The sequence below is a fragment of the Anguilla anguilla genome, chromosome 2 (assembly GCF_013347855.1).
Source record: "Anguilla anguilla isolate fAngAng1 chromosome 2, fAngAng1.pri, whole genome shotgun sequence".
Classification (NCBI taxonomy): domain Eukaryota; kingdom Metazoa; phylum Chordata; class Actinopteri; order Anguilliformes; family Anguillidae; genus Anguilla; species Anguilla anguilla.
This window is the reverse complement of record NC_049202.1, coordinates 31989379-32002503: the sequence shown is the minus strand read 5'-3', so window position 1 is coordinate 32002503 and position 13125 is coordinate 31989379. Positions and strand designations below refer to the sequence as shown.

At 37.5% G+C, this 13125-nt stretch overlaps 2 protein-coding genes and 1 long non-coding RNA gene across 7 annotated transcripts; all 3 read left to right on the top strand.

The window, feature by feature from the left end:
* The first annotated feature begins 1277 nt into the window (after positions 1-1277).
* Positions 1278-3695, top strand: LOC118219717 (proteinase-activated receptor 2-like). Of its 3 annotated transcripts, XM_035403054.1 has the most exons (3): positions 1278-1394; positions 1769-1830; positions 2112-3695. In XM_035403054.1, exon 3 carries the CDS (start codon positions 2319-2321, stop codon positions 3222-3224), a length of 906 nt encoding a protein of 301 aa, XP_035258945.1. In that variant the 5' UTR covers positions 1278-1394; positions 1769-1830; positions 2112-2318; the 3' UTR covers positions 3225-3695. The 3 variants fall into 3 exon arrangements, with proteins under 3 accessions (XP_035258945.1, XP_035258943.1, XP_035258944.1); XM_035403052.1 differs by lacking the exon at positions 1769-1830; XM_035403053.1 differs by lacking the exon at positions 1278-1394 and having other exon boundaries at positions 1637-1830.
* Positions 3696-5678: 1983 nt separating this feature from the next.
* Positions 5679-9794, top strand: LOC118216605 (G-protein coupled receptor 4-like). Of its 3 annotated transcripts, XM_035397947.1 has the most exons (3): positions 5771-6206; positions 6479-6549; positions 6851-9794. In XM_035397947.1, the coding sequence occupies exon 3, from the start codon at positions 7058-7060 to the stop codon at positions 7961-7963; it is 906 nt and encodes a 301-aa protein (XP_035253838.1). In that variant the 5' UTR covers positions 5771-6206; positions 6479-6549; positions 6851-7057; the 3' UTR covers positions 7964-9794. The 3 variants fall into 3 exon arrangements, with proteins under 3 accessions (XP_035253847.1, XP_035253838.1, XP_035253829.1); XM_035397956.1 differs by lacking the exons at positions 5771-6206; positions 6479-6549 and adding an exon at positions 5679-5764; XM_035397938.1 differs by lacking the exon at positions 6479-6549.
* Positions 9795-9818: 24 nt separating this feature from the next.
* Positions 9819-11037, top strand: LOC118216600. The gene is made up of 2 exons (XR_004763039.1): positions 9819-9986; positions 10777-11037. It is a non-coding gene; the product is annotated as an uncharacterized LOC118216600 (long non-coding RNA).
* Positions 11038-13125: the final 2088 nt, after the last annotated feature.

Sequence of the window (13125 nt, the reverse complement as noted above, 5' to 3'; positions counted from 1 at the left end):
TCACGAACCCCTCAGCTGCAGTACCGGGCGCTGCTATTTTGTCTTGATCGACACAGTTGCCCACTTGTTATGGATGCTGTACATCCGTAGATAACAGGTAACAATACTGTGAATTTCCTACTGTGTACCCTTTTACACTGTCATAAAACAACATCGCAGTTAAAATAGAATAAACCGGTTTATATCGGATTTGCCAACTTTTGACTAGGTTAAGTTATCTTATAGGCTACTAGCCCACAAGCAAGCTAGTCTAGCTAATTATGGTTAACGATAGCTCCTTTGTCAAGCAAGACAACTTACAAACAGGCATTGTTTGAAGCATGTCGCTAAGATTAGTGATGTTGTAATCCCCTTTTCTTTACTAATGCCACGGACAGTAGGCTAGTCCGTTTGTTTAACCGGTTGTTTCAAATGGGTGGTAGTGGCACGCTGCTAATTTTAAAAATGCAACAAAAAAAAAGAAAATGCAGTAGCATGCTTTTGCATGTTATTGATTACTCACAACTTAAATAGGGAAATAGGATTTGGCGTTACCGGTACGATGGGCAAATACACCTAAATGAAAGGCAAAATACACTGGGAAATTGGAGATTTATATTTATAGACGTAACACATGTAACAGATTAGTCTGTTTAGTGTGTGTGTTTGTGTGTATGTGTGTGTGCTTGCGCGCCTGTGTGTGTGAGTGAATGCGTGCCTATTAGCATGTTTGTGGTCATGCTGTGTGGTTTATCCTCTCTTGTGATGCACAAAACGTGTTACTAAATCATGCTGCTGTAACTGTACTGTATTTCGCAAATATACTCAGAATAACAAAATGACACAAGACATGAAAATAGATGGAAGTTATGAAAACCTCAAATCAGGCATTTCAGAGTGGCACAGTTTATCTAATCTTATTTAAAGTTACACTTGTAGTTTTTTGCCTTAAAATATTATAAAATTAATTTTGACTGCACGGCTGTATTGATAACTGTCAAAACAACAACACTCTCTTTTACTTGTAATAACACATTTATTGTGTGGTCATCAAGGCATCATTACCACAGTTACAAATGCTACCTCGCAAATTTATCTGTAAAAATAATTTCCTTCTACTACTGATCTAGAAACCAAAGATGAAGATGTGCCATTTTTTATTTTGGTGCAATTTCAGCTTTCTTGCTGCAGTTTGGAAAGTTTCAAACGTCAGATTTCAAAACATTAAAAAGTCTCTTCCTATTTTTGATTCAATGATTGCAAAAATGTTTTCCTATTTTCTTTCATAAGCAGACACACACACGTACAAACACACACATACACACACACATGCACACACACACACTTGGAGTGAAGTCTTTTAGCTGATAATGCTGCTCACAGACTTGAGAAAACAGCTCACTGACAGTTCAAAAGTAAGTGGAGATTTTAAAGTGAAGATTTGGGGGGGAGGGGGGCATAATATAAGCAGATTCTACCTGTCACTGTCATAGCATTAGAAAATGATGTGGTGTGATGATTGTTTGAATTTACAATAGATAATTACACACAGCTGCCCATAATTTAAATGCATTTGCCTGAAGGAAGAGAACAGCTTTAAATATGGGTTAACATGTACACTACACTGGCTAATGGGCAGCAGAACATAATGCCGCAGTTGAATGGTGCAGTAGGACAAAATCTGGTTAAATGTAGCCAAAGGAAACACATGGCCAAAAGCCCATTCGTCAAACTGGACAAAGTTCCTTCTTCCTTGTTTGGTATTTAAAGCTAGGAATGTTTACAATAGGTAAACAATCACCCATCTGACCCAACGGCAACAAACTCCCCTCTTCTTATCCTCAATTTGTGGTAAATATACTTTATTCATTAAAGTTCTCTGAAACATAATAAGTATTTGATATTAATATAGCCATTTATCATAACTTCATAGAATTTAGACATTTAACTAGTGCTTGTTTGGTGGAATTTGTTTCTGTCTAGCGATATTTGAATATCTTCAAAAAACCACTGAATATCTTGCTTGTGATTTTTTAAATGTAGTATTTCATGTTGTGGGAGAACGCTTCTATTTGGAATATTTTTTACACTGTGAGATCTGTATCAAAATAGCATAGCTTTTTTTCTTTCAGTTCTTCAATCAGCAAAGCTGAAGAAATTTCAGAGACAGAGGAAGCACTCACGTTGACCAGGAGTGGGTACTCCCCTTATCACAGCCGGAGAGCATTTATCATTAACACCCACCAAGGAAAAGAAAAATAGCCCTCAACCAAGACGCTGTGCAGAACATTTCATATAACGTCACTGCCATCTGTACGGGCTATGTGAAAGATTTTGCAATGAATGAATCAAAGGTGAATGGTGTTGATGAGCGCGTCGCTTACGTAGACATTTTTGAAGACGTGATTGCCTGGATAATTTTTTGTTTTGGGCTGCCAGCTATCTGCTTGGCCAGTTATGCCCTTTACCGTCTAATCAAAGCTAACCATGTTGCCCCCATCTATGTCATCAACCTCCTCATTTCAGATCTTGTCCAGATCATCGTTCGTATTTTTTTTATGACGGACAGATTTTTTGGTATACAGTCCAAGGAATATATTGTTACTTACAATGTGTTGCTGGTTGTTGTCCGTTTTGGTCTCATTGCCAGCCTTGGGTTCATGGTGTGCATCTCATTGGAGAGGTATCTGGTGGTCGTCCACCCTCTGTGGTATCGTTACTATCGCAATATTAAGCACTCAGTCCTGGCCTCTCTAGTTGTCTGGGTATTGTCGGTAATATATGCAGCCATTGATTACAACGTACTCATGAAAGACCATATCACATTCACCATCGTCTTTTCAATCCTTTTCCTACTCCCCATGCCTCTTCTAGTGTTCCTGTATGTAGGAACCCGGAGAGCTCTGGCTGGCACCGTCTCAGTATCTGATGCAGAAAAGAAGAGAATTATGGGAATTCTGGTGCTGGTTCTTGGAATCTACGTTCTGTTGTATCTTCCCTTCACACTCATGTCTTTTTATCTGGCAGTTACAAAAAAGAAGACATTTACTGTGTACTGCCTGATGGCCGTGACACGGAACATTGTCCGTCTCAGCCCCCTTGTGGACCCCTTTCTGTATATTTTCATGAGAAAAGATGCCAAAGATACAGTGGAGGTCTTCCCCTGCTGCCAAACTTTAATTGCTTCAGGAAGAGGCTGGAGCAGATCTAAGGGTACTACTTCGGAAACTATCAGCAGTGTTTAAAAATCACAGAAGTCTTATGAGGTGTAACTGTATTATCAAATTAAGTGGACCGAAGCTTGTTGGAATTTGGACTGCAGATATTGGGAAGCAGACCTAGGTTAAATATGTGTTTGTTTCAGATTCAAATACTTTTCTGTGCTGGATTGAACTTGCCTGGTGATATTGAGCCTACCAATATGACCAGAAGGCAGGGTTTGCACTTTTTGAGAGCATTTCATTGGTTCCAATACACCAGACAAGATCAGTACAGCGTAGAAAAGTATTTGGCATTCAGTATCTTGCCTGCAGTCATTTCAGGAATCAATCAAGGCTTTCAGGTTGACATTTTACATTGTATTTTTCTTATTATTTTTTTAAGTATTGAGAAATGTTTCATATATACATTATGAAAGCCGGTTCATGTTCCTTTTGCTTTCATGTGGCGTATACAAGATTTTAAAACAGTTTATCAGGATTTTACAGGAGCTTTGATTTCATTAGCAAAACCATAAGTAAAATATTTGTGATTTTATTACATGATACTTTATGTTACTTTATATGATGAATTATATATATATATATATATATATATATATATATATATATATATAATCTTTTTTTATATGTGTGTTATTTTATTTTTTTCTTTCACATCAAAAAACAAGAAGAAAATCATCAGTTGCACTTATGGAAATGTGTGTCATAAAAATGGCATAGAAAACAATAGAACAGAACATGATACACTATAACATGATCAGAACAGTGCTATTTATTTATCAAAGAGAAAATGAAAATATTATGTATAAATTATTATTTTTATTTTAAATAAATTATAAATGAAAAAAGAGAACCATTGTTGTACCTAAGTCACAGTTTTTTTCCAGCTGCTGAACAGAATTAGTTGTTTTCTTGGGAATCTTTTTTTTTTAAATGGAGCATCGTGTAGTTCTGGCAGGCCACAAGAGTCAAGCCCTCCGGCTGAATCAGCTGATGGCTCAGCTGAGTGATGTTCGCCTATCACAGTACATTCACTTAACAGGGCGGTCTACTTAAACAGCCTCCCTCTACTCATTTGGCTGTCCTCCTGCATGCAAGCTGCTGCATGTTGCTTTGTAAATCCCCTCCACCACCCCAGCTCCATCCCTATGTGTCAAGAATTTGCATTTCTCCATTCCTATGTGTTAAGAATTTGTATTGCTCCATCCCTATGTGTTAAGAATTTGCATTGCTCCATCCCTATGTGTTAAGAACTTGCTTTGCTGCTGGATCTGTTCTGTGTGTACCCCTCTAGGGGGGTTTGGCTGCTGGCCTCCCAGCCTTATCCACGCGGGCTGCGTGGTTGGCGGGAGAGCTCCAGAACAGAGCCATACTGCCAAACATAACTGTATTGCCTTTATTGTCAATAAAGATCTACTTTGATGGCAGTGGTCCTGACAGAATTACTCTTTCAGTGATTTTACTTTCTGTTATTTGATTGGAATTTTCACATTTCAAAATATATTCTATAATATATGCACAAACTGACATGCATGGAAATGAAAATAATATAATTACAAAGACATGACAAATATATTTGTCAAGAATGAAATATTTTCCCAGCCACTCTTAGAGTGGCAGTGTAGTGAGTGAGTCAAGCCAAAGCAGAGCTAAATTCAGTGTGTATTTTCCTCATTTCAGATCATAGTCAATCATAATAATGAAAACATATCACAATTTTCCACCCTCTGAAGACCATTGCATCTCTATTCAATCCTAACTTCAAATATACATAAAGACCTTTATTAGAAAGGATTGATTGTATTTTGTATCTATACACTTTAAAAAGTAGCTTATGGGTTTTATTGGACCAATGGTGATTGAACTTGCTGAAGCTCTGCTTTGTCAGCCATTGTGTATCATGAGATTTGCATGCTCTGCCAGAGGAGAGCAGACACACTTTATGAACGAGTATTGCTCTCTCATGAGAGGGACCATTAGTGGGAACCTGGTTGACTCAAATAGCCAAAGAGGACCACCGTTTTGCTAAGTCTACACATTTTCATGAAATTACAGTGCAGTCCGTAAGTATTTAGACAGGGACATATTTTTTGTTGTTTTGGCTCTGTACTCCATCATATTGGTTTGGGTTTTTCTTTTTCTTTTTTCTTCAAAGCTCTTTATTTGGACATGATCAAATATGACTGAAAAATAAGAAAAATCTGAACAAAAACATTAAAGTTCCATTGTCTGTTTTCCTTGGGCTCTTAATAGTAATACGAAACCTATCTGTAAACATAATTTCCTTACTACTGATCTAGAAATCAAACATGAAGATGAGGCATTTTTTTATTTTGGTGCGATTTCAGCTTTCTTGCTGGGGTTAGGAAAGTTCAGATTTCAAAACTTTAAAAAGACTCTTCCTGTTTTTGATTCAACGATTGCAAAAATGTTTTCCTATTTTCTTTTGCAAGCAGACACACAAGCACACACACACATGCACGCACACACACACACAGAGTGAAGTCTTTAGCTGGTAGTGCTGCTCACAGACTTGACAAAAACAACTCAGTGACAGATCACAAGTAAGTGGAGATTTGAAAGTCAAGATATTTATTTTGTTGTTGGGGGGATTAGGCATAATATAAGCAGATTTGACCTGTCACTGTCATATCATCAGAAAATGAAGTGTTGGCTGAATTTACAATACATAATTACATACAGCTGCCCAGTCATAATTTAAATGCATTTGCCTGAAGGAAGAGAACAGCTTCAAATATGGGTTAACTTGTACACTGCACTGGTTAATGGGCAGCAGAACATAATGCAGCAGTTGCGTGGTGCAGTTGGACAAAATCTGGTTAAATGTAGCCAAAGGAAACACATGTCCAAAAGCCCATTCGTCAAACTGGACAAAGTTCCTTCTTCCTTGTTTGGTATATAAAGCTAGGAAGGTTTACAATAGGTGAATAATCACCCATCTGACCCAACGGCAACAAACTCCGCTCTTCTCATCCTCACTTTGTGGTAAATATACTTTATTTATTAAAAGTCCTCTGAAACATAATAAGTATATAAGTATATAGCCATTTATCATAACTATATAGAATTTAGACATTTAACTAGTGCTTGCTTGTATGTTCCATTATGCATCAATTAATTAATATACCTCTTTGATTCCGTTTGTTATTCAGAAAACTTCTAATTTATTTTAATCTTTTGAACTATGTACATAGGCTTATTTTCATTTTCAAGGGTATTATTATTTATTTGTGGCAAGCCATACACACAATGCATAGCCTACATTCATTCAGTGAACTGAATTCCAAGCTTGGATGAAGATCTGCATACATCTAAGAGCTGAGACAAAGTAGGTAAAATGCGAAACGATACAATTAGAAAACTTAGTTGAGCTTGTCTATATGTCATTAGAAGTGACATTTCGGAAAAGCCGCTACAAGGCACGTCACTATGAGGCGGGCTTTCTTGTCTGGAATTTGTTTCTGTCTAGCAGTATTTGAATATATTCAAAAAACCACAAAACATCTTGCGTGTGAGTTTTAAAAAATGTAGTACTTCATCTTGTGGAAGAAAGTGTCTATTAGGATTCTTTTACACTGTGAGATCTGTATCAACAGATTCCTAAATATTATTGATTTTTTTTCTTTCAGTTCTTCAATCAGCAAAGCTGAAGAAATTTCAGAGACAGAGGAAGCACTCACGTTGACCAGGAGTGGGTACTCCCCTTATCACAGCAGGAGGGCATTTATCATTAACACCCACCAAGGAAAAGACAAATAGCCCTCAACCAAGGCGCTGTGCAGAACATTTCATATAACGTCACTGCCATCTGTACGGGCTACGTGAAAGATTTTGCCATGAATGAATCAAAGGTGAATGGTGTTGATGAGCGCATCGCTTACGTAGACATTTTTGAAGAAGTGATTGCCTGGATCATTTTTTGTTTTGGGCTGCCAGCCATCTGCTTGGCCAGTTATGCCCTTTACCGTCTCATCAAATCTAATCATGTTGCCCCCATCTATGTCATCAACCTCCTCATTTCAGATCTTGTCCAGATCATCGTTCGTATTTTTTTTATGACGGACAGATTTTTTGGTATACAGTCCAAGGAATATATTGTTACTTACAATGTGTTGCTGGTTGTTGTCCGTTTTGGTCTCATTGCCAGCCTTGGGTTCATGGTGTGCATCTCATTGGAGAGGTATCTGGTGGTCGTCCACCCTCTGTGGTATCGCTACTATCGCAATATTAAGCACTCAGTCCTGGCCTCTCTAGTTGTCTGGGTATTGTCGGTAATATATGCAGCCATTGATTACAACGTACTCATGAAAGACCATATCACATTCACCATCGTCTTTTCAATCCTTTTCCTACTCCCCATGCCTCTTCTAGTGTTCCTGTATGTAGGAACCCGGAGAGCTCTGGCTGGCACCGTCTCAGTATCTGATGCAGAAAAGAAGAGAATTATGGGAATTCTGGCGCTGGTTCTTGGAATCTACGTTCTGTTGTATCTTCCCTTCACACTCATATCTTTTTATCGGGCAGTTACAAAAAAGAAGACATTTACTGTGTACTGCCTGATGGCCGTGGCACGGAACATTGTCCGTCTCAGCCCCCTCGTGGACCCCTTTCTGTACATTTTCATGAGAAAAGGTGCCAAAGATACAGTGGAGGCCTTCCCCTGCTGCCGGAATTTCATTGCTTCAGAAAGCGGCTGGAGCAGATCTAAGGGTACTACTTCAGAAACTGTCAGCAGTGTTTAAAAATCACACAAGTCTTTTGAGGTTGAACTATTATTGGTTTAACTATTAAATGGACCCGAAGCTTGTTGGAATTTGTAATGCAGATACGTGGAAGGCATTCAGGATCTTGAATGCAGTCATTTCAGGAATCAATCAAGGGTTTCAGGTTGACATTGTTCTTTATATTTGAGGAATGTTGCATATATACAGTATGAAAGCTGGTTCATGTTACTTTTGCTTTCATGTGGCGTATACAAGATTAAAAAAAAAAAAACATTTAGCTGGATTTTACAGGAGCTTTGATTTAATTAGAAAAATCATGTAAAATATTTGTTTTGTTATCTGATATTTTATGTTACTTATATTATGATTTAATTATATTTTATTAAAAATATTTTTTAAAATATAGAACAAGAAAAAATAAACAAATCATCAAATGTGTGTCATAAAAAATGGGATTGAAGACATTAGAACAGAACATGATAGACCAGAAGAGGGCAGACACACTTTATGAATGGGTATTGCTCTCTCACGAGAGGGACCATTAGAGGGAATCTGGTTGCCTCCAATAGCCAAAGAGGATCACCATTTTACTAAGTGTACATATTTTCAAAACATTATAGTGCAGTCCATAAGTATTTAGAGAGCGACATAATTTTGTTGTTCTGGCTCTGTACTCTGGCACATTGGATTTAAAATGAAACAATAAAGGTAAGGTTAAAGTGCAGACTGCCAGCTGTAATTTTAGGTTATTTACACACGTGTAGGAATTACAGCCTGTTTTAAACATAGTAAGCTATCCACAAGTTTCCTGAACTCTGACATTTCCCAAGGTACCTTGTGAAGGATGTGGCAGCTATAGATAGACTACTATTATCAACTATCTATATGGTCTCCTTTCCATTGATGCTGTAACATTCATTTCATTCATATCGGTTTGGTTTTACATAGAAACTTTCTTCATATATTTTTAAAGCTTTTCACTTGGAAATGATCTAATGTGACAGAAAAATAAGAAAAACCAGAACAAATACACTAAAGTTCCATTATTTGTGTTCCTTGGGCTCTTAATAGTAATAAGAAACCTAACAAATATAATTTGGGTACATCACTTGTCCCTCAAATAAAACCAGAAAATAAAATAACGATCCTTGCATGTTCTGTCAGGACACCAGAAGACAAAGATTTGGAGAAAATAACCTGTTTATTTAAACATGCACAGGAGTTAAAATTCAGGCTTTGTCTTTTTCAATCATAATTTCACTTTTGGGTAGCTCCACGTTGCACAAATCAAATCAGTAATATGATTGTCTTTCTGTACGGTTGAGTACAGTCAGGCTCAGTAGAGCACAGGTCGTAGATCTAGCATTGCCACTCAGAGCAACAGCACATCAACAGTCTAGAGCGGCACCATGTTAACAGCCCATCTCATATTGCACTCTCAGGTTGGAGTGGACATTAATTTATTTTTTATATAGCAACTATTTCCTATTTGCTTGCTAAACACCACACAAACTGTACATCTGGTGATTTTCTATAGGACAATGCTTGAAGAGTGTTCGCTAGGTGTTCAAAATTACATGTAAGATAAAACTGAAAGTTCCACTGCCTGAAAATCCCCAGGACATTTTATTATTTGTACAGTACATTTATAAAACTCAACCTATTTTACAGTTTACAGATACTGCACTGTATTTTGAGAAGCAAAAATGCTTCTGAACATATTTGTGCACTGTCAATATGAACTTAAAGGTGTGGTTATGATGTTTCGTCAGTCTGTATTTCATAATTCCATTATTTGACTCCAGCAAACCTTTTTTGGAGGACTAAATGTGCCAGAATTAAATAAATACTTCATTTTATTTTGAAATAATTAAATTCCCACCTCATGGCTATTTAATTATTTCATGTTGTATTTCTGAATGGATTTTTTCATTTCATAATGACACTTCTCCGAATTACGTATTTCCGAATGGCGTTTTTATTTCCAAATTTCATAATGATACTTTTCAAAATGCCAAGACCTCGCTAGGCTATACTGAGAGTGTAACGGTACGGGTAGAGGGGACCCAAACGCAGAGGGGGAAAAAAAAACACGAACTCAAAAGGGAAAATTAACAAAGATTTCTCACAAAAAGGGCAAACAACCAGGGAACAGACAAGGGCACGAAGGCCAAAACAAACTCAAAAAATATCGAAATAAAAACAGAAAACAAGTCGAACTCACAAACACGGGCAGGGCAGAACACAGACAGGGCAGAACACGGGAAGGCAGAGCACAAGAAAAGGTCAAACAAAACACAGGCAGGTAGATATGGTGAAACAAACAGATGTCGGGAACAAACACAAACAATATCTAATGAAACAGGAACTCAAACACAGGCAGGACAGAGTACAAGTGGAACAAACACAAACAGGTCAAACACAGGCAGGTACAAAGGGTCTAAAACATATGCAAGTTGGGAACAAACACAAGCAGGCAGGTACATGTACGTCAGGTAACAAACACAGGCAGGTACATACGGTTTTCAAACAGATTCCAGGAACAAACACAAGAAGGCAGGTACATGAAAGTCAGGAGACAAACACAAGGAACCAGCACCCGAGTCAAGGGAACAGAGAACTTAAATAGACAGGGGTAACAAGACACAGGTGAACTCAAAAAACAATCAAACCAGAAGGAGGGGATAAGACAGGTGGGAACAATGATGGGATAACGAGACAATGAAACAATCATACAATTAACAGGGGGGGAGCAGGACACAAAACAGAAGTGCCGCCATCTGGCGGCCCAACAGGGGAAACACAGACAGGAAAACAGGACCATGACAGAGAGAAAAAAAAAAAACATTTTAATTGCTATCTTGGTTAAACTAAATCTGAATTTATTACATCTTCATTGGGGATTTGTAGCAGATACTGCTATCCAAATCAGTTTACGCAGCTCACATTTCTTTGTGTACAATTAATTTAATACAGCTGCTATTTACTGAGGCATTTCAGTTTCTGCACCCTACTGCTTGGTATAGTTTTCCTCACTGCTCCACAAGGGCTGTAGGTTAAGGCTTACTTTCTTTTTTTTCACTTAGTGAAAGCTGGCCAAACCCTTAAAAATCTAAATTTGTTCTCTTTATGTTCAGTTTACAACTACTTAATTTTTTATCATCAGGCTACATTTTTTATTCCCTCCCACATGGTCGTTATTTAAATCCATAGCCACAATAAATGACCATGATGGTAGAGAATGCCTGGAGAAATATTCATTAGATTTCCCTAAGCTGCCTCACACTGTGATTCATTGCAATGCAAATATCACTCACTTTAATTGCCACTAAACAGATTCAACATTATGTCATCATTAGCAAATTATTACGTACTAAGTATTTATTCCCATCAGTATTGGTACGGTGTAGCATGTTGGTTGAACATAACTGGATTGTCATTGTGATTGCCCTTGGTCTTCCAAAGGGTTTTTTGATGCATGTTTGGTTTGCATGTCACTCAATGAACCCATACAAACACATTTTTAGTTTTAAAAAACATTAGTTCAAGTTTGCATATAAAAGAAAGTTTTATGTTATTGACCATACTGGACTTTCAAAAGCATTTCATAAAATCTTATCATAAAGAAACAGGTAGCCAGAATATGGGGATAAGGATCTGGTAAATGTATCCTACTGCTTGTTTTGGTCAGGGGTCTCAGGCCATTGCATTTTGTACCAGTAGTAAGTGAGACAGCAAAGAAAATGAAAAATGGAAGTGTAGAATTGCAATTGTCACAAAGTGACTAAATGTTAGTCATACAGATACTTTCAATATTAGTCTAGGCCATGTATTTGTTTGTACATTTAGGGGAGATTGCGGTAAGAAGACCCAATTTGTCCTTAAGATGTCCTCTTGACAAGGAGAAATGGTGTTAAACATCAATCCATATTTCCGAATGTTTACTTCCAAATGAAATGACAAGAATATGTCTCCAAAAACAAGGTATGAAAATATGACATATTTTTTAAAAAGTGGTTCTGTGGCTCAACTTACCCCAGGTAAAGGGTAAGTTGATCCTTGTCAAAGGGTAGGATAAGCCATGTAGGGGTAAAATGACCAATGCACCAATTAAAATCTGGAAGTAATTAACAATATACTTCTCTAAGAAAAAAATGTAACACATCAAACAGCACAAAATCTTTTCAAAACAGTTTTATTCATTTTCAATACTCGTTTTTATATTCATTAACAAATATGAAACCAACTAGATTAAGTTATTACATTTTATCGACACCAGGATTGAAATGTTGAATGCGAGACCTAGATGCAGGGCTCGGGTACCAACTCAAAGTAAAGACTGGCCCTCATTTTATGTAGGAAGGACACTCTTCTTCTGGCCCATGCATGCATCCTTGTAGACTTTGTGTCAACCCCACACACACCTCTGTTGAGGACGCATCCTCGAGCGCTAAAAGCAAAATGTCAAGCAAAGAGGTGAGGTCACCAGAGGTACATAAAATAGCATTTTTAGCAACATGAATTATTCCATATGCTGGAGATGGTAACAGTAATTATGCAGTGTTATAATGATGTTTATGTCATGGTTCTGTATTTTCTGTTTCTGTTTTTCCCCTTTTGGCCACCAGATGGCGGCACTTCAGTTTTGTGTTTCAGTTCGTTCTCCCTCCCTGTGTTAATTGTATTATTGGTTTCAATTACTCTATAATTGTTCCCACCTGTGTCTTGTTATCCCCTCCTTTTCTGGTATGTTTGTTCTCTGAGTTCACCTGTGTCTTGTTACCGTTGTCTATTTAAGTTCTTTGTTTCCTGACTGAGGTGTTGGTTCCTTGCGTTTCTGACTGCATTTCTGCTTGTGGTTCCGCCTGCGTTTATGTATCTGCCTGCTTGTGTTCTGTGTGCCTGTGTTCTTCCTGCTTGTGTTCTGCCGTGTCTGTGTTCTACCCGTACTGTTCTACCTCTACAGTTCCCTGTCTGCTATGCTTTTGAGTTTGAGTTTCTAGTTTTGCTTCTTTTGAGCATTTTGAGTTCCTTTACGTGTTTCCTGTTTTTTTTAATTTTTTTTTTTTTATAGTTTTCTTTTGGAATTGCTCCTCGTGGCCTTTTGTTTGTTCTGTTTTGTAAGTGAAGTCTTTATTTGTATCTACATTTTTGAGTTTCGTGTTTTTTCCCACTCTGCG

Coding starts and splice junctions, on each gene's coding strand:
- LOC118219717 (XM_035403052.1), top strand. CDS start 2,319: ATGAATGAATCAAAGGTGAATGGTGTTGATGAGCGCGTCGCTTACGTA.
- LOC118216605 (XM_035397956.1), top strand. CDS start 7,058: ATGAATGAATCAAAGGTGAATGGTGTTGATGAGCGCATCGCTTACGTA.